Source organism: Equus quagga, chromosome 19, assembly GCF_021613505.1.
Source record: "Equus quagga isolate Etosha38 chromosome 19, UCLA_HA_Equagga_1.0, whole genome shotgun sequence".
NCBI lineage: Eukaryota > Metazoa > Chordata > Mammalia > Perissodactyla > Equidae > Equus > Equus quagga.
Window position 1 is genome coordinate 30,611,610 of NC_060285.1, and position 18,150 is coordinate 30,629,759.

Consider the following 18,150-nt stretch of genomic DNA (forward strand, 5'->3'; position numbering starts at 1 on the left):
TGGGTTAAAGGCTTAAATGTGAAAAAACAATACTTAAAAACTTCTAAAAGAAAGCAGAAGAATATATTTATGCATTCTGGGTAGGCAAGGATTGCTTAAACAAAATGTAAAATGCACAACTCATAAAGGAAAAAAGGTTGATAAATTTAACTGCATTTAACACAAAAACTTGTGTAAATTAAAAAAAACCCATAAAAGTGAAGACAAACCACAGAGTAGGAAATATATTACACATATAATACCAACAAAGTATTGGTATCCAGAATATATAAAGAACTCTTAAATGTGAATTAGAAAAAAGAGAAGTAGACCAATTAAAAAGTGGATTTAAAGGACTTAAGGATTTTAACCAGGTGATTTACAGAAGAATGGTTAATATACACATAAAATATGCTCAAGTTACCAGTAATCAAGAAAATGCACAGTGAAATAAAAACCATGACATGCCGTTTCCTGCTCATAATTTTGGCAAAATTTAAAATATCTAACAATAAACTATTGTTGACTTTCTAGAAAAAAGGGAGACTTTCTTCTGCTCATGGAATAGTAAGTTGATTCCACCATTTTGGACAATATCTGGTAAAACTCTGAGTTAACTATTCCACTCCAGAGGAACCCTCATACCTGTATACAGGAAACATTCACAAGAATGCTCACTGCAGCATTCAATGCTAGCTGGCAGTGGAAAGGATACATAACTTGTGGAACAGCCAATCAATGGAATATTACTTGGCAGTGAAAATAAGTGAACTAGACTTACCTGCATCACCATGGACAGATCTAACAATGATTAACAGAAAATACCAAAAGGGTCTAATATAACACTATTTTATTGGAGTAAAATAGTTGTAATATTTTATTATAGTGAAATAGTATTCTAGCCAAAACAATACTGTTGTTTAGGGATGTGTACACATATGATAAAAGTGAAGGGACGTAGACTGGAATGATGGACTCTGTATTCGAGATGGTGGTATCCTTTCAGAGGGAAGGGAAGGGAGATAGATCAGGAAAGGGTACACTTTATTTCTTTACGTTGGGGGAGAGGGTTGCTTTCTTATTCGTTATACCTTTCTTTGAATTTTTTAACACACAGTGGAATTTGAAAAAAATCAGTGGTTATTAGTTAGATAAGAAAAGAACGATTCCTGATTCATTCAAAAATGTTAGTGCGCCGCGAGACTGCATTTCTCATTCGCTCATAGATTAATCTCACTTGACTGCTGTTGTGTGTGCAAAGAAGGGGCAGCTTCCTGAAGTGTGGGGGAACAGATGGCTTTTCTGAGACATGATGTGGGTGAAACTAAACCAAATATGGCCTTTCCAGTCAAACTTCCATTTTTTCCAAGATGTAATACCTATTTGGACATAAAATGTCTTTTTAAAAAATACATCATTGTATAATAGAAGCTATTACCTGCTTCAGAATTTAGATTCTATCCCACCACAATACACCTTTTTTAAACAGAGTGAAGAATAACTATAAATAGTGGTTTATTTCTGCCCCAGTCACTTCAGCATGTTGCAGAAATTATTCTTACTGCGTTCTATATGAAAGATATTAGGAGTGAGTCCCTTACTGTGAAGCCCTTTGAGGTGTAACAGCAGGATTCACAAAAGAAGTAGTGGCTACTTCTTGTCCCTTTTGAGTTTACAGAAAGTTTTATTGATGTTATATTTGTCTAGAATACTGAGAATACCATATACCTGTAGCCTTTTTAGTTTAATATTAACTCAGAAGAGAGAGCACTAATTCTGTTTCACTGACTGTCTGCTCTGCCACCCCTCATATAATTCAAGTCAGTCCTTTATCATTAATTAAGATTTGTCTGATGCAGTGCACTAAACTAGACTCAGCATAGGGCATTAGGAGACAGATTGTCCTTCAAGGAATTCAGTTTGTGTTTGCTTAATCGTGTAAGAAGGGACACATAGAAGGAAGTTTTTCTGCAGACTTTATTTGTCCTAGTTGTATCCTATCTATTCATGGCTTCAAAATTAATAAGCTTCTCTAGAGATGACGATAAAGATTAAAGACAAAGCCAGACAGTAGATTTGTGGCCTCAGCTGTCTTTTCCAAGGAGACTGAATTAATCATTCAGATATTCTAGTTGATAGTTGTATAGGGATATGTCTTTCAAGTCTTCTGACAAAAACAAAATTTCCAATTTGGTTTGAAGAAGAAAAATCAAAGCCTTCTGTAAACCCTCTCCAAAGCCTGAAGGCTGTCTGTTTGAGAAAAAAGTGTATGATTTCTCCCAAGGGACAAACAGAAGGCTCTCTCAGCTCAGTGAATTTAGTTTGGAAGAAACATTTCACATGACATTTTCTGATTTTATTCTAGAAATACTTTTAAATCAATCAGACTTGATCAGGTGGGTATGTTTTTACAAGGATACACTGTACGCTGTACAGATATATAAGATGGAAGAGATGTGATTCTCGCCTTCAGAATCACCACCCTTTTCTTCCTAAGAATTTTAGAAATTGAGAATGAACCCTGTGTTGTGGTCCTGTGACAACCCCACATGGCTGACTCTGTAACTCCTTTTTCTGTTTCCCTGGTTAGTCTGTCCACTCCTTGGTTAACACTAGCTTCTGATCTCAAAGAAACAACCAAAGATGGCGCAACACTCTGAGTCACTTCTGAAACACAGCCGTCCTCTGTCTGTCAGGATTCTCCAGTGAACTCAGTGACTGTCTGAATCCTTTGTGCTGATGGTAAAGTCAGTGTCCAGCCTCCCACTCTTTGGCCACCACTTCCCTCTAGTCCTCCAGTTTTGATGACTCCTCAACCCCAGATGGCCTCCAATCCATGAGCCTCCTTTCTTTTCACTGTCCGCCCCCTGTGTCTGTCTCTCTCCTTCGCCTGCCTGGGATTCTGCAGTCGGTAAAGCTGCACTCCTACTCCTCCTCCCTCTGTTGTACGCACCCTCAAATCTTCAGCCTGGTTAAATCTATTTCTCTGCCTGCTCTACACCCACACTCAAGCAACTGCCTGTGACTAGACAGCCTTAATGTGTCTGATCTCACCTTAAATCTACTTATACAAAGCTCCAGGGCGCTCAGTATTGCCTGGCCAATCCATTTACTGAGAACTTACCCCTCACTGCCCTGTGACATCAGTGCTCTCTTTCTACTCTATCATATCCATCAGCACACATTTGTAATGTATTTCCCATCTTTAAAAATGAAAATTTCATTTGGCCACTCAACCCTTTTTAACTTTTGTCTCATTGCTCTGCTCCCCTTTATAGAAAAACTCCTCAAAAGATTGGCCTATATTCAGTCTTCATTTCTTCATTTTACACTCTTCTGAATGCACTCCAATTAAGCTTTTGTCCCCACCATTCCACTCATGTCAAGGTCCCAGTGATTCACCTGAATCAGCCTTTCTACAGCACTCAGTCCTGGCGACCACTGCCTTCTCTTTGAAACTCTTTCCTCACTTGGCTGTGGACTACTACCCTTCCTACCCCACAGGCCACTAGTCACCTTTCCTGCTCCTTCTCTTCCTCCCTTCTAAAGTCTCTGCAATTTTTCTCTTGTTTGTCTCCTCCCTGAGTGATCATAGACCTATGGCTGTAAATGTTTATATTTTAAGCACCCAACTCCAGGAGAATCGAAGCTCCTGCACTTGGAACCCTTCCAGACCTCGTCCTATGTACGTCTTTATCTGGCTGTTCATTTGTGTTCTTTATAAAAATCAGTAAACATTATATATATATATATATATATATTATATATATATATTCTGATAGCTCCAAAATTTATGCTTTTAGCCCCAACCTCTCCATAGAAACGTAGAATCATATATTTCCAATTGCATTCATGACTTTCCCCTTGGAAGTCTAATAGGCATCTCAAACTTAACATGCCCCAAATTTATTCTCTACCCCTCCTCCATTAATAAAATGCATCATCAATGTAGCTACATCATAATGTAGCATCTTACCCAGCTTTCTGTTTCTTCATAACTCTTGTCGCTACCTGACATTACATCACATATCTATATATTTATTTTCCTTACTTCACTCCCTGGAGTTTAACCCCATGTCGGCAGGGTCTCTTGTTTATTCATTCCTTGTAGTAGCAGAATAATGGTCCTCTAAAGATGTCCATGTCCTCATGCCCAGAATCTGTGAATATGTTTCTTTACATGGCAAAAGGGATTTTGCAAATGTGATTAAATTGAGGATTTTAAGATGGGGAAATTATCCTGGATTATCCCAGTGGGCCCAATGCAATCACAGGGATCCTTAAGGGAAAGAGAGAGGCAGGGGAATTAGAGAAGGAGATATGACAATGGAAGCAGAGGTTGGAGTGATGTGGCCATGAGCCAAGGAGTCTGCGCAGCCTCTAGAAGCTGGAAAAGGCAAGGAACACATTCTCCCCTAAAGCCTCCAGAAGGAGCACAGCTCTGATGACGCCTTGATTTTAGCCCCGTAAAGCCTATTTTAGACTTCTGACCTCCAGAACTTTTAAGATAATAAATTTATGTTGTTTTAAACACTTAACTGGTGGCAATTTGTTAAAGCAGAGGTAGAAAACTAATGCACTTCTGTATCTCCAGCACCTAGAATTTTCCTGGCACGTAGGTGCTAAATAGAATAGTTTTTTTGAATAAATAGTGTCATTATTTTAGATTCCATGGAGAGATATTGAAGTTTCTAATCCCTATTCTAAATATTAGCATTGAAAGTAAATGATCCATTATTTCTTTAAAAAATAGTATTTGCTTTTATTTTTGTCCAGGCAAAAGATATTTTTTTTTTGTTTTCCCAGTCTATTTCAGGCAGGCATTTTATAAGAGAGAGAGAGAGAGAGAGTTAGTCTGTGCTCACGCGTGTGCACGCCCGTAGTGATTTAAAAATCTCAGAATGTCAAGAATAGAAAGGACTCTAAAGGGCATTCAGTTGAATTTCCTGATCTGATGTTTGTGCATTTCTCACAATTTCCCTGACAAGTGACCATCCCAAGTCTATTTTAGAGCCTTCAATGATGGGAAACTCACTTTAGCTGGAGGGGTCAAGACCACTTTTGGATAGACTTTTCTGACTTTTGTCTGTTTTGTTCTCCACTTATAGAATTAAACCAAGACTAGAAATGTTAGTTATAAGCTAAAACTGACTTATTTTAACCCATTTACTAAGGATATATCTGAAGTTCGAGCCACTGATTGTCTTTACATGTGAGGTGCCTACTTTTACATTCCTGTTTGTCACAAAATCCTTACGCTGTGCCACCAGAAACCATCAAATATGCTTTTGGGGGATAAAAATCAAGATGTGATTTGCAGTTAAGTGATAAATACTTGCGTTGCTCCTTCCTTGGGTATCTGAGGAGGCATTGAAGGTGATAATTTTTAGTAGGGAATGATATTGGCTTAACCTTGGGTTTTCACCTCTTTCCAAATACTGTTAAATTATTAATATTTATATTTTGTGGATGGTTCAGCTGATGTAGGACAGTTAATTGAATTTAGTTCAACAAATGTTGAGCTCTGTCTGTGTCTTACGCACTGTGCTCGGTACCTGAGAAAAAAAGATGATAACAGTATGGCTCCTACCCTCAAGAGAGTATCCCTCATAATCTAGTAGGGAACATAGATGTGTAAACACAGATAACAAGAAGTGATTCATGTTCTACCGATGGCACAAGCAAAGGCTTCTGAGAGTGAAGTGGCACCAGTGCTTAGTCCTGATTTGCCGGCCAGACAATGGTGGGTGGGAGATAGTAGCAGGAGAGAAGGGAAGAGGAAGAAATGGAATAAATATAATATATGAACTTTCACATATAATTGAGCACCACAGTATCTTGAATGTTCCATTAATTATATAAATAGTGATAGTTTAGATGTGTGAACCTTGATTGCACTGTTGAATGGTTAATTTCCCCATAAGAATTTGCTTGCAAATGCCACAATTTTCACTTCCTATTGATGCATTAAAATAATTCATTCTCTAATGTAAATGGCAAATGAAAAATTATGCATTAAAATTAACCATGGCATTTAAACAACATGTTAAGACTCATTTGTCCCCCGAATGTGACAGGTTTCATATCTCACTCTCAGGACTATCAAAGTAATTTGTATCAGTTGACTCTCTGTCTATTACTCTATATGTTTAGATGGAAGGTGGAGCTTTTTAACCTGTAGACATAGGATTTCTCAGCTACTCAGATTCCTTCTTGCCCTTGGTGAGGCTGCATTTTGCATCTCTGAGGTGACAACTACGGAGAACTTTAGGGTGGTGATTGCCCTGCCATCCTTTTGGATGAAATGGTTCCTTAGAGAACTATAAGCCCATGAAGGAGGGTACCGCATCTCACTTGTTCTTTGCTGTAGCTTTAATGCCTGCCCTTGGAGGCCTTCGTTTGCTGAATGAATCAGTGAATGAATGATTGTTATCTCACTCTACTTCAAGTGTCAGCAATAAAACTGAGAGATAAGGAAACGTGGTGTGATTTCTTCCTTTTATGAACTGCCAAAGCATTTGTTCTTTTTTGCAGTCTTACTATCATTTATCTGCTTATGTTTCTTGTTCATTCTGTAGTGCCAGTGATATGCCAGGCCCTGCGGAGGATCTCAGTCCTGTTCTGTCTTAATTCTCTCACCACAACAGAGTCCTTGAGAGAGGCATCACACTGTGCTTACTTTTTTTTTTTTTTTAAAGATTGGCACCTGAGCTAACAACTGTTGCCAATCTTTTTTTTTCTTTCTGCTTTTTCTCCCCAAATCCACCCAGTATATAGTTGTATATTTTAGTTGTGGATCCTTCTAGTTGTAGTACGTGGGACACCACCTCAGCGTGGCCTCATGAGTGGTGCCATGTCCGCGCCCAGGATCCGAACCAGAGAAACCCTGGGCCCCCATAGCGGAGCACACGAACTTAACTACTCAGCCACGGGGCCAGCCCCCGTGCTTACTTTTAACGTTAGTAAATGCTTAGTATGATATCGGTGCTCAGTAAGCATTTACCTAAAGAAGGAATATTAGCAACTTTGAAATCAGAGAGGACCTCAATGTATGGGGAGCAACAGGTACTACAGCCTTATTTGCTAGATTTCTGATAGCCCAGAACCTTAAACATATTCTTTCCCTTCTCAGTTTTGTTTTTAATTTTATGAATGAGCATGTTGAAATTACCCCAAGCTGTGCAGCTCACTCTTTCCTGTACAAACAAGAGGCAAAGGCAGGGTTGGTTGGTGGGAAGGAATCTGCTAATTTCTAGGTCCCATACCTTTGAGACAGAAGGACAGATGTGTCACTTGGCTAATGTTCAAGGATGGAGATCTAGTGTTTTTTCCTCTCTCTACCCATACACTTTTCTCGTTTTTCTTCATCTCCATATGTCATTTGATAGAAATGTATTTGTTGCTGGTCCCAAACAAGAAAACCATTATTAAGGCCATATTGAGATCTTTTACTGCTTAGACTGCCTCTGGTCTTAAATCTTTGTCCATTTCCTTTTGCCCTTTTTTAACTAACCACCCTGCCTGCAAACCCCCCAAGTTCAAAGACTGATTTGTTAATTAGGTTGAGGCCTTTTCCCATGACCGGCTGAAACTCTTACTACAATGTGACTAGTGATATTTGTGGCCATGTGTGTACGTACCTAGGTATGTTGAGATCCGTGTGAAAAAGACTGTCTTGGTTACAGAGAGTTTGTTTTCCATCTGTGAGAAAAGTAATAAAATTTGCATATAAGTGGGTAACATATTCAAGAATATTCAAGTTCCTGCTAAGTCCAGGGGGTACAGTGGTGAGAAGCATAGGCATAGCACAGTCTAGTGAGGGAGACTGATAATAGACAAGGAACAAATATGAAAAGCACACTCTGATCAGTTATGGAGGTGAACTGGAAGTCTAGCTTCAATAGGGTGGTCAGGGAGTACTTTTTGAAGATTTGATAATTAAGCTGAAATTTAGAGATCAAAAGGGATTCAGAGGGCCAGCCCTGTGGCGTAGTGGTTGAGTTCAGTGCACTCTGCTTCGGCAGCACAGGTTCACAGGTTCAGATCTTGGGTGCAGAGCTATACCACTCATCAGCCATGCTGTGGCGCTGACCCACATATAAAGTGGAGGAAGACTGGCACAGATGTTAGCTCAGGGCTGTTCTTCCTCAAAAAAAAAAAGAAAAAAAAGAGGATTCAGCCATGCTAGGAAGGCAGAGAAGGTCATTGCAGGCAGAGCAGAAGCAATGTTAAAAAAATAAAAGAAAGAAAGAAAAAGAAAAAGAAAGGACAAGTCTGTCCTTGAAGCAGGAATTATTTGTTCTAGGGTGAGGATGGTTGTGCATGGTCATCCGTACATTGTTCCCAGTCAGTGAGGTGGCTGCCTAGGATCAGGAATGCAAACTGTGACTGTGAGACAGGACTTCTTGGTGAATTCTTTGTATATTCCATCCTCATCTTTACACTGCTTTCATTTGTCTTTGCCACCAGCCAGTAGCTGGGAACCCAGGTAGAGAAGTACTGTGTGTTGTTTTCCCAGTTCCCTTAGCTCAGAGCATGAGCGGGTAGGTCAGAGATGGTAGGAGTGCTAAGATGTGTTTTATACCTATTTTAAAAATAAGCTTGAATTGTGGATGGTGGATTTTGAGTTCATTTTTATTAGTTTCAACAAATAGTGAATCAGTAAGATTTTAACAGAGGGAAACTTGAAAGTTTCCATCTTCCTAAAAAGTGGTTGGAAGCATCATGGAGAACAGTGGCTTTGATCCCAAAGTTGTAGTACCTGGAATTCTTTGGCATCTCTTAGATTTATGACTGGTTATGCCTCGTACATCTTTCCTACCTGTGTGACCTTGGGCAGGTTATTTAATCTTTTGGTATCTGTTTCCTCCTTTGTAAAATGGGAATAAAGGTAGAACCTACCTGATAGGATTATTGTGAGGATTAAACCAGTTAATATGTGTAAAGCACTTGAAACAATGCCAAGTACACAGTAAGTTCTAAATGTGCTAATTGTTGTCACCGTCACCATCATCATCATCATTAGAAGTGTACTTTCCATGGCTGAGGTAACCTCCGTCAGAAACTCTCATGTCACAAGTGGTAACCAGAAATGTAGTTAAAAACCTTCTGTGATGTGTGTATTTGGATTTTTGTTTGTTTTCATATTAGCTTTTGTGAGATGAAATTCACATACTATAAAATTCACCCTTTTAACATGTACAGTTCAATGATTTTTAGTATAATTCACAAAGTTGTGCAACTATCACCACTGTCTAATTTTAGAATATCTCATCACTCCAAAAAGAATCATAGAACATTTTCATCACCTTCATACCCATTACCAATCTCTCCCCATTCTTCTCTCGCCTGGCAGCTACTAATCTCAGTCTGTCTTCATGTATTTGTCTATTCTGACCATTGTATATACAGGGACTCATACAACATGTGGCCTTTATGTGTGGCTTCTTTAATTTATCCTAATATTTTCAGGGTTCATCCACGTTGTAGCGTGTATCAGTACTTCATTCCTTTTTGTGGGTAAACAATATTCCGCTGTAAGGACATACCATATTTTGTCTGTCCATTCATTATCATAGCATTTGGATGCATCTGGGTCGATTCCATTTTCTTGGCTATTATATATAATGTTGATATGACATTCATGCACAGATTTTGTGTGGACATATGTTTTCATTTTGCTTGGATATATACTGAGGAGTGGAATTGCTGGGTCATATGGTAATTCTATGTTTAACATTTTGAGTACCAACCAAACCATTTTCCAAAGTGGCTGCACTATTTTACAATTCCACTAGCAATATATGAGAGTTCCAATTTCTCTACATCTTCACCACACTTGTTATCATCTGTCTTTTTTATATTAATCATCCTGGTGGTGTGAAATGGTATCTCATTGTGGTTTTGATTTGCATTTTTCTGATGGTCAGTGTTGAGCATCTTTTTATTTACTTATTAGCTGTTTGTGTATCATCTTTGGAGAATTGTCTATTCAAATCCTTTGACTATTTTTTAATTGGATTATCTGTCTTTAGCTTTGAGTTATAAAAGTTCTTTATATGTTCTTCATATAAGTCTCTTGTCAAATAAATGATTTGCAAATATTTTCTCCCAATCCCTGGGGTTTTTTTCACTTTCTTGATGGTATCTTTTGAAGCACAATAACTTTTAATTTTCATAAAGTCCAATTTATTTATTTATTTTGTCATTTGTACTTTTGATGTCATATCTAAGAAATCTTTGTCTAATCCAGTGTCAGGAAAATTTACTCTTGTGGCTTTTTCTGAGTTTTATAGTTTTAGCTCTTATATTTAAGATGATCCATTTTGAGTTAATTTTGTATAAAGTGTGAGGTGGGGGCCCAATTCTCTTCTTTTGAATTGAGATATCCAGTTTTCGCAGTACCATTTGTGGAAAAAACTATTCTTTCCCCACTAAATTGTTTTGGCAACCTTGTCAAAAATCAATAAGTGGAAGGGTTTATTTCTGGACTCTCAATTCTATTCCATTGATCTATATGTCTATCTTTAGACCAGTGCCACACTGTTTTGACTACTGTAGTTTTCTAGTAAATTTTGAAATTGGGAAGTGTGAGTCCTCCAACTTTCTTCCTCAATATCAACTTTATTCTTCAGTATTATTTTGACTATTCTGGGTTCCTTGCACTTCCGTGTGAATTTTTTTTTTTTTTTGCTTGAGGAAGATTAGCTCTGAGTTAACATCTGTACCAGTCTTCCCTTATTTTGTATGTGGGTCATCACCACAGCATGGCTTGACAAGTGGTGTAAGTCTGCACCCAAGATCTGAACCCATGAACCCGGGCTGCCAAAGTGGAGCACACAGGACTTAACCACTGGGCCATGGGGCTGGCCCTTCCATGTGAATTTTGAGATCAACTTGTCAATTTCTGAAAAAAAGGCAGCTAGAATTTTTATAGAGGTTGCATTGAATCTGTATATATCAATTTGGGGAGTATTGCCATCTTAACAATATTAAGTCTCCTGCTCCATGAACATAGGATATAGGATGTGTTTCCACTTATTTAGATCTTCTTTAGTTTCTTTCATTAATGGTTTGTAGTTTTCAGTATGTCTTGAACTTCTTTTGTTAAATTTATTCCTAAGTATTTTATTCTTTTTGATGCTGTTGCAAATGGGGTTGTTTTCTTAATTTTATTTTCATATTGTTCATTATCATAATTTTTAGAAGGGCTTTTTTGTTTTTTATTTTATTCTGGTAAAACATATATAATATAAAATTTACAATTTAATCATTTTTAAGTGTACAATTCACTGGCATTAAGTATTCAGTGTTGTGTAACCATCACCACTAGCAATTTTGAGAACTTTTTCATCATTCCAAACAGAAACTCCTTACCCATTAGGCAATAACTCTGCATTCCTCCTCCCCCCAGCCCATAGGATAAACCTCTAATTTCTGTCCTATGAATTTGCCTATTCCAGTTACCTCCTATTAGGAGAATCATACAATATTTTCTTTTGTGTCTGGCTTATTTACTTAGCATAATGTTTTTAAGGTTCATCCATGTTGTAGCATGTATCAGAATTCCATTCATTTTTATGGCTAAATAATATTCCATTGTATGTATAGATCACATTTTGTTTATACATTTTTCTGTTGATGGACACTTGGGTTGCTACCACCTTTTGGCTATTGTGAATAATGCTGCTATGAACAATGGTGTACAAGTATCGGTTCAAGTCCCTGCTTTCAATTCTTTTGGGTCTATACTTAGGAGTCGAATTGCTAGATCATATGGTAATTCTATGTTTAACTTTTTGAGGAATAGCCAAACTATTTCCACAGGAGCTGCACCATTTTATATTCCTACCAGCAATTCATGAGGGTTCTATTTTCTCCACATTCTCACCAACGCTTATTTTCCGTTTTTTGACTAATAGTCATCTTAATCGATGTGATATTCATTTTTAAATTCAGAATTAGACTGCATCTAACAGTGTTTTTAATGGTAGAACACCTGATCCTTCAGACAGATACGCGCAAAGTGTATTTCATTGAAAAAAAATCAAGGAAAACTGTGAATTTTCTTTATTCATTGCTAGCTTTATTTCCTGCTTATAATTGTAATTTCCATAATTTGCTATAGTTGAAGATAAATAATTAAATGAAGGCTGGGCTTTTAGAAGAGGAATGCTGAAAATTTCTATATATATCAATTAAAGTTTGGAAAATATAACTTTTCCTATCTTTTCTATGATGTCAAAGACAACGGAAACCACTGTCAGAACCCCACCAGACAAGGGTGAAGGGATCTGTGGATATTTCTTGAACCCCTCATTAACGACATCAGAATGTTTCCCAACAACCTTGAAAAAGAAAACAGAAGACATGAGCGACCTGCCCTCTGAGAGCCAAAGAAGCATACCGCTCGCTGTGACTGACGCTTTAGGGCATATTATGGAACAACTCAATGTTTTGACACAGGTGGGTTGGCATGCTTTGCACTTGGGGGTGATGTATACAAAACAATCCTGGTTAAAGCAGGCAGCAGAACTAGTAGGGCAGGGGTAAAGTTTTCTTTCTTAGCAAGGCAAGCTCAAGGTGACAATCAATATAGTAAGGCATGATCTGCTGAGCTGCTCTAGCAAGATCTAGTAGAAGTAAGGCCAGAGCCCATGCACATGTATGCATGTGTGTGCGCGCACACACACGTAGAGTGCTATATATGGCATCTAGGGGCTGGAAGGGGGCAGTGGAGACTGTGAAGAACAGTGGTGGTAGTCCATGCTATAAACATATTTGATCCTGGGCAGTAATGTTTTGTCCTAAGAATTTTCAATGCATCATATTCAGATTAGGACATTATCAAAGAAATATTTAGGACCATACAAAAATTGTATTGGGATTGACCATTTCTGGTTAAAATGAAATATTGGCAATGTTTATAGTTCTTGACTCTGAAGATATTCTCACTGTCCAATATTTAACTTCCCTCATTTCAAAGCTTCTTATATTGATGCTGTGATTTTCTGGTGGTGATGGTTTTTGCATTACCCAGTTCTTCGATGCCAGTTTGCCTCTGCAAAGAAGGAATACCATGGATCTTAATATATCAAAGGTTTTCCAACTCTTGGTTAGGAGATATAAATATCATTTTGTTGAAGTGGACATACCAGAGGGTTTTCTTCCAGCTTTGCTGATTCGTTGTTTCCTTTGACACAGTCCTGGTGTTCCTCTTTGATATGTAGAATGAAGATACCAATATTTGTCAGAGTGGACATTGTCACAAGTTATACAGAATGAAAGGCTATAATGTGAACTAGAGAGATGTCAACTACTTTTCCAGAACAAATATTTCAAGTTGAAATAGCTCTTGCATAGAAATCATCTAATTCTCCTCTCAGCCCTGGCTGTGCATTATAGTTACCTAGGCAGTTAAATGTACAGATCTCCAGTTCTTATCTCCAGAGAATCCATTTCCATTGGTCTGGGAAGGGCCCTGGCATTGGTCTTTTAAGAACCCCATATGATTCTGTTCTACAGCCAGGGTTTAGAGCCACTAATTAAATGAATATTTTTACCCTCTATATAACATCTCAGGGCCATGGGGGTTAAGGGGCACGTTTGTGTATTTGGAGTCCTAACAAATTATAGGAAAGAGCCATGTGTTTGAAATTATTGTAAGATTTGTTCAATGAAAATCATATTAAAATCACCAATTTTTCCTTTTCAGTATTGTGCTGGAGGTGACTTTCTCTGTATTTATCAGACATTTATTTCCTTTAAAGGCAGTTTTCCTCTCAGCTTCCATACCACAGTTAGTTTTGGTTGCCTTGTTTCCTTATCGCCATGACTTCCTCACCTGCACTGTCGCATCCAGTGTCGGGGCCTCATTAGGGCCTCTCCCAGGGAATCTGTACAGTCTCTGCTCTTTCAGCCCCATGACCCGTTTCTCCTTCTCTATGCCCGATTCAATGTTAAATGAATCACTTTAAGCTTTATTGAATATCTCTATGATTTTTTATTTTTAATTTTGAAGGGCTGGCTTTGTTTTTATTAAAGAGGTTAAAAGCAGGCACAGCACACTTGCAAAATGGGAACAGTGAATCTCTGAGCAAGTAGCAAGTAAAATAAACATGTTCTAATTCACTTTAATTACAGATGACTGAACATCTCCCAGTTCAGTGGCAGTGTTTATAACCATCTGTACTGAACTATAATTAGAAATAAATTAAAATGAAATTACGTTTTAGATGGTAGATAAACAGAGTTAACCAGTGTTAAAGGTGTTGATGATATAGGTATCAGTAGCTTTAGTGTGTGGAATTGTGATAATGTATGTAAAGTATCTGGCAAAATGCTTGGCCCAGAAATGGTAGAAAATATTATCAGCATCGTTATTACTGTTAATTAGTCATAATCTATAGTATGGAATATGAAAGCAAAAGCTATTAAATAATGACATTTTAAAAAATTGACTGCCTTCAGAGGGTGGTAGGGAATCAATTCGTTATCTTGAAACTTGTTGACCAAAATAACGAAGCATTTATCCTGTCTTTCCTCTGGGAACTCCACCACTGGGGAGCCAGATAGTAGATGAGGCAAGTATCTCTTATATATAAATTATTCTAACTAATAAATTTTTTTAAATGATGAACGTAGAATACCATCATTTGCAATCCCCGAGAATTAATAGATCTAGGCATTGAGTAGTTACTAAGATCATGAAAAGAGAAATGAGCAAACCTTAGTAATGTGCCTTCTGGTGAAAGAACAGACCACCGCCTATTGTCTTGCCACAGCCTCTAACCAGAGTCTAATCAGGCCTTTGAATCCAGCTGCCAATTTACAGAAGATACAGAGGATAGAACAGACTGAACTGCACTGAGGTGCCGTCCCTGAAATCCAGACTGATGGAAACTCTGCAGGTCAAATGGCCGAAGCCTGTCCACAGACAAACTAAAGAAAAGAAAAGGAGAGGGGGAATCTGTAGACTAGGAGACTTTAAATGACATATCAGATCTTGAAAATGGGTAAGAAAATTATAGTGTCTAGGGCTGTACACCTGAAAGATGAAACCATAAAGAAACACAAGGAAGTGATTTACGATGGTCAGGGTAGTAGGTCCCATGGTGGGAGGGCGGGGGATTCTGGTAGGCACATGGAAAGCACTGTGGGGCGGCTGGCAGAGTTCTAGTTCTTGGTCTGGGTGCTGGTTATAAGGGTGTTTATCTTGTAAGAATTCATTAAGTGATGTGTTTGGTGCAGCTTTCTAAGTCTGTTTTATTTTATAATAAAACGTCTTTAAAAGATATAAAGCCTGAAGGTGAAGTCTAACAATATCACAAAAAATTAGATTTCCCAAATTTAGAAGTAGTCATTTGTGAGTGTGAGTGTGTGTGTGTGTGTGTGTGTAGTCATATACTCATTTTTGAGCTTCAGGAGTTAGAAGAACTAATATTCATCAAGTCCTGTGTGCCAGGCTCCAGCTTAAACATTTTACGTGCATTATTTCATTCCGCCTTCCTAACAACCCTATGAGGTGCTGTTATCATCTTCTGGATGTGAGAACTGGTGGAATCATTATGATATTTTCAAAGTAAACCAGGTATCCAGTTTGGGGTGTTTGGGGTGGTGTAGGTATGGTTCATCATGCATTGATTGTGATGGAATGACTGTGATGACATCTAGGTAGCACCTGAGCCAGGCATGTGGCCTCCCATCCCCACCCCTATGCCCCCCCCAGGCCCATGTAGCTGGTGGCACCCCTTAGAATGCTCCCTGTCACTTCTTCCAGGGCACTGATGCTTTAGGAGATCAGACATGAGAATTGTCTGCAGAGGCCTGATCTTTTACTCCTTTTTCCTCAAATGTATCAGTTGTTTTTCTTTTCCTCAAGCTGCTTTACAGTGCTTTGCCCTGTGGTAGGACCTGGAAGCAGAGCAAATTCTGGGGCTCATTTTGAGCCAAATTCCTAGCAAAAGGGCTGGCATTCCAGTTCTAAAAAGGATCTCCCTCCTATGCAGAGAGTCCCATCATCGTCCTCACCACCAGGTCACCAGGCACTGATTATTTTGTCTTCATTTTTGCAGACTGTTTCAATCTTGGAGCAGCGACTGACTTTGACAGAGGATAAGCTGAAAGACTGCCTTGAAAACCAGCAAAAGCTTTTCAGTGCTATCCATCAGAAAAGCTGAACAGAGAAGTATGAGCAGAGGCGAGATAAGTGACACAGGTACAGATGGTCAGGAAGGTAGTACAAGCTGCTTCGTGCAGCACATCCGGGCGCTCATTATCATGGCATTTCTCATAAGGGCAAGCCACAGAACAAGGCAGAAAAGGCATAATTAAGGACTAATTTAAACACACAAATCAATGTCAAGGACTGATTTAAAGCATTCCCATTTATGACTGCAGGAATAAAGTGATAAGCATTCAAGTGGCTCTGTATTTTCCCCCATAATATTTTAAATGTCAGTTTTCATTTATAGTCCAAACCTTACCAGGAAAGTAACCAAATCTCTTGATTTCATAGTTAAATCATTTCAAATTGACCATGTTCAGGCAGTTCCTCAAAGCAATTAATGTATTTCTTTAGTGAACAACACCCTTGGGGTAAAATAATTCGCTTACCTCTAAAACAGCATCCTATACACGGCAGAGAATGAGTTAGTGATCCGCCTCATATTTCTTTCACTTCAAAAACAAACTGTCCTTTCTTACCAGTGCCTTGGAAAAGTGATCTTGTAAAAATTCCCAGACCACAGAATTTCCACAGCAAGGATACACTTATCTTAATTAGCAACAGCACATATGTGACACAGAGCAGAGAGTTTTTATTTGATTTAAGATGTCCATTGTTTATCCTTTGATCAACCTGAAAGAAAATGAAGAGTTAGAAATATGTGAAGCGCACATATCTTTTCTCTCACAGATGAGTGCACTAAGCACTTTGGGTTGTGTCCGAACCTGTGATCCCAGCTTACAAAGATTACGTTAGTGTGATTTCAGTGTGCTCAAAAGCCAGAATGATGTAAGAGAAACATTTAAAAATATGCCCACATGTATGTTCACACGCTGCAGAAATGCTGTTGCTTAGGGTGATTTTGGCTGCCGAATGATAAGTACTTAAACATTTGCATCACCATCTTCCTATTTTTTTAATGAATTATTATTTGAAACAGAATGAAAATGAGCCAGGCATTCTACAAGATCTTGGTTACAAATTAAGAATTTTGTTTTATCTTAAACAAAACGAGATTAAATTGAAGAAAAACAGATGAATTGTAGCTTGCTTTTCTGTTAACCTCTATCAAGAACAAGGAAGGTGGGAGAAGGCAGTCCACATTCATGATGTCTATAGGTGACATGGGGAAAATGCTGTCTATGTTCTGGAAAAGAAGAAAAAGTTAAGTCCTATTTCTGTAGGAATCTATATTTAGAAATTTTTCTCAAAGCAATTTCAATCGTATGTATGAGGTGATTTTTTAAAAGATCATCTCATTGTGTGTTTTAAGTGCCTTTTTATATTATACTAAGTGTGAACTTGTAGACATTTTCAAGAGTTTGTAAAGACTAAGTGGCACTGTATTTTTATAACCTCACTGAGAAGGCTAGGAAATGAAATGTCATACTGATTTTTGTTTACTCTTTTTTATGCTTCAAACAATAAAGACATTTTACCTTTAAAAAAAAGTTGTTCCTTTTCTTTTTAAATGACTAGAACCTGGAAATACTAAACTTCTTATCATCTGGATTACTCAACTTTGCTGTGCATAACTATCTCCTGTAGAACTTGTCAAAACAGCTTCCTGAGCCCTAGCCCTGGAGTTTATGATTCACTAGGTCGGGTGGGGCCCGATAATTTGCGTCTCTAACAAGCTCACAGGTGATGTTGATGCTTGTTGGCCTAAGGCCCACACTTTAGAAACCATTGATGAAGCTATAGCCACTTCTTACAAACATGGTGTTGCCACGTATTTTTATAGTTGTCATAGACTTTTATAAGTGATGTAAAAAATAGTGATGATATAAATTAAAAAGCTTTGAAACTTTTTCAAGAGGGTCATTTTATCACCCCCCATTTTTTTTTAAGCTTTTATGGATTCTCCTTGGTCTTCATCAGATTCCAGCCTTTCTTCTTCCCTAACTTATATATTCAACTGCCCGATCTAGATCTCTTGGAAGACT

General features: G+C 38.0%; 1 protein-coding gene across 5 annotated transcripts in view; it reads left to right on the forward strand.

Annotated features, from left to right (window-relative positions):
- Positions 1-17,240, forward strand: part of POC1B (POC1 centriolar protein B) — a 91,962-nt gene extending 74,722 nt beyond the window's left edge. For all 5 annotated transcript variants that reach the window (XM_046646241.1, XM_046646243.1, XM_046646242.1 and 2 more), the window contains 2 exons: positions 12,226-12,444; positions 16,053-17,240. In XM_046646241.1, coding sequence (XP_046502197.1) covers positions 12,226-12,444; positions 16,053-16,157 — 324 coding nt within the window. In that variant the 3' untranslated portion in view covers positions 16,158-17,240. The remainder of the gene's footprint in view (positions 1-12,225; positions 12,445-16,052) is intronic.
- Positions 17,241-18,150: the final 910 nt, after the last annotated feature.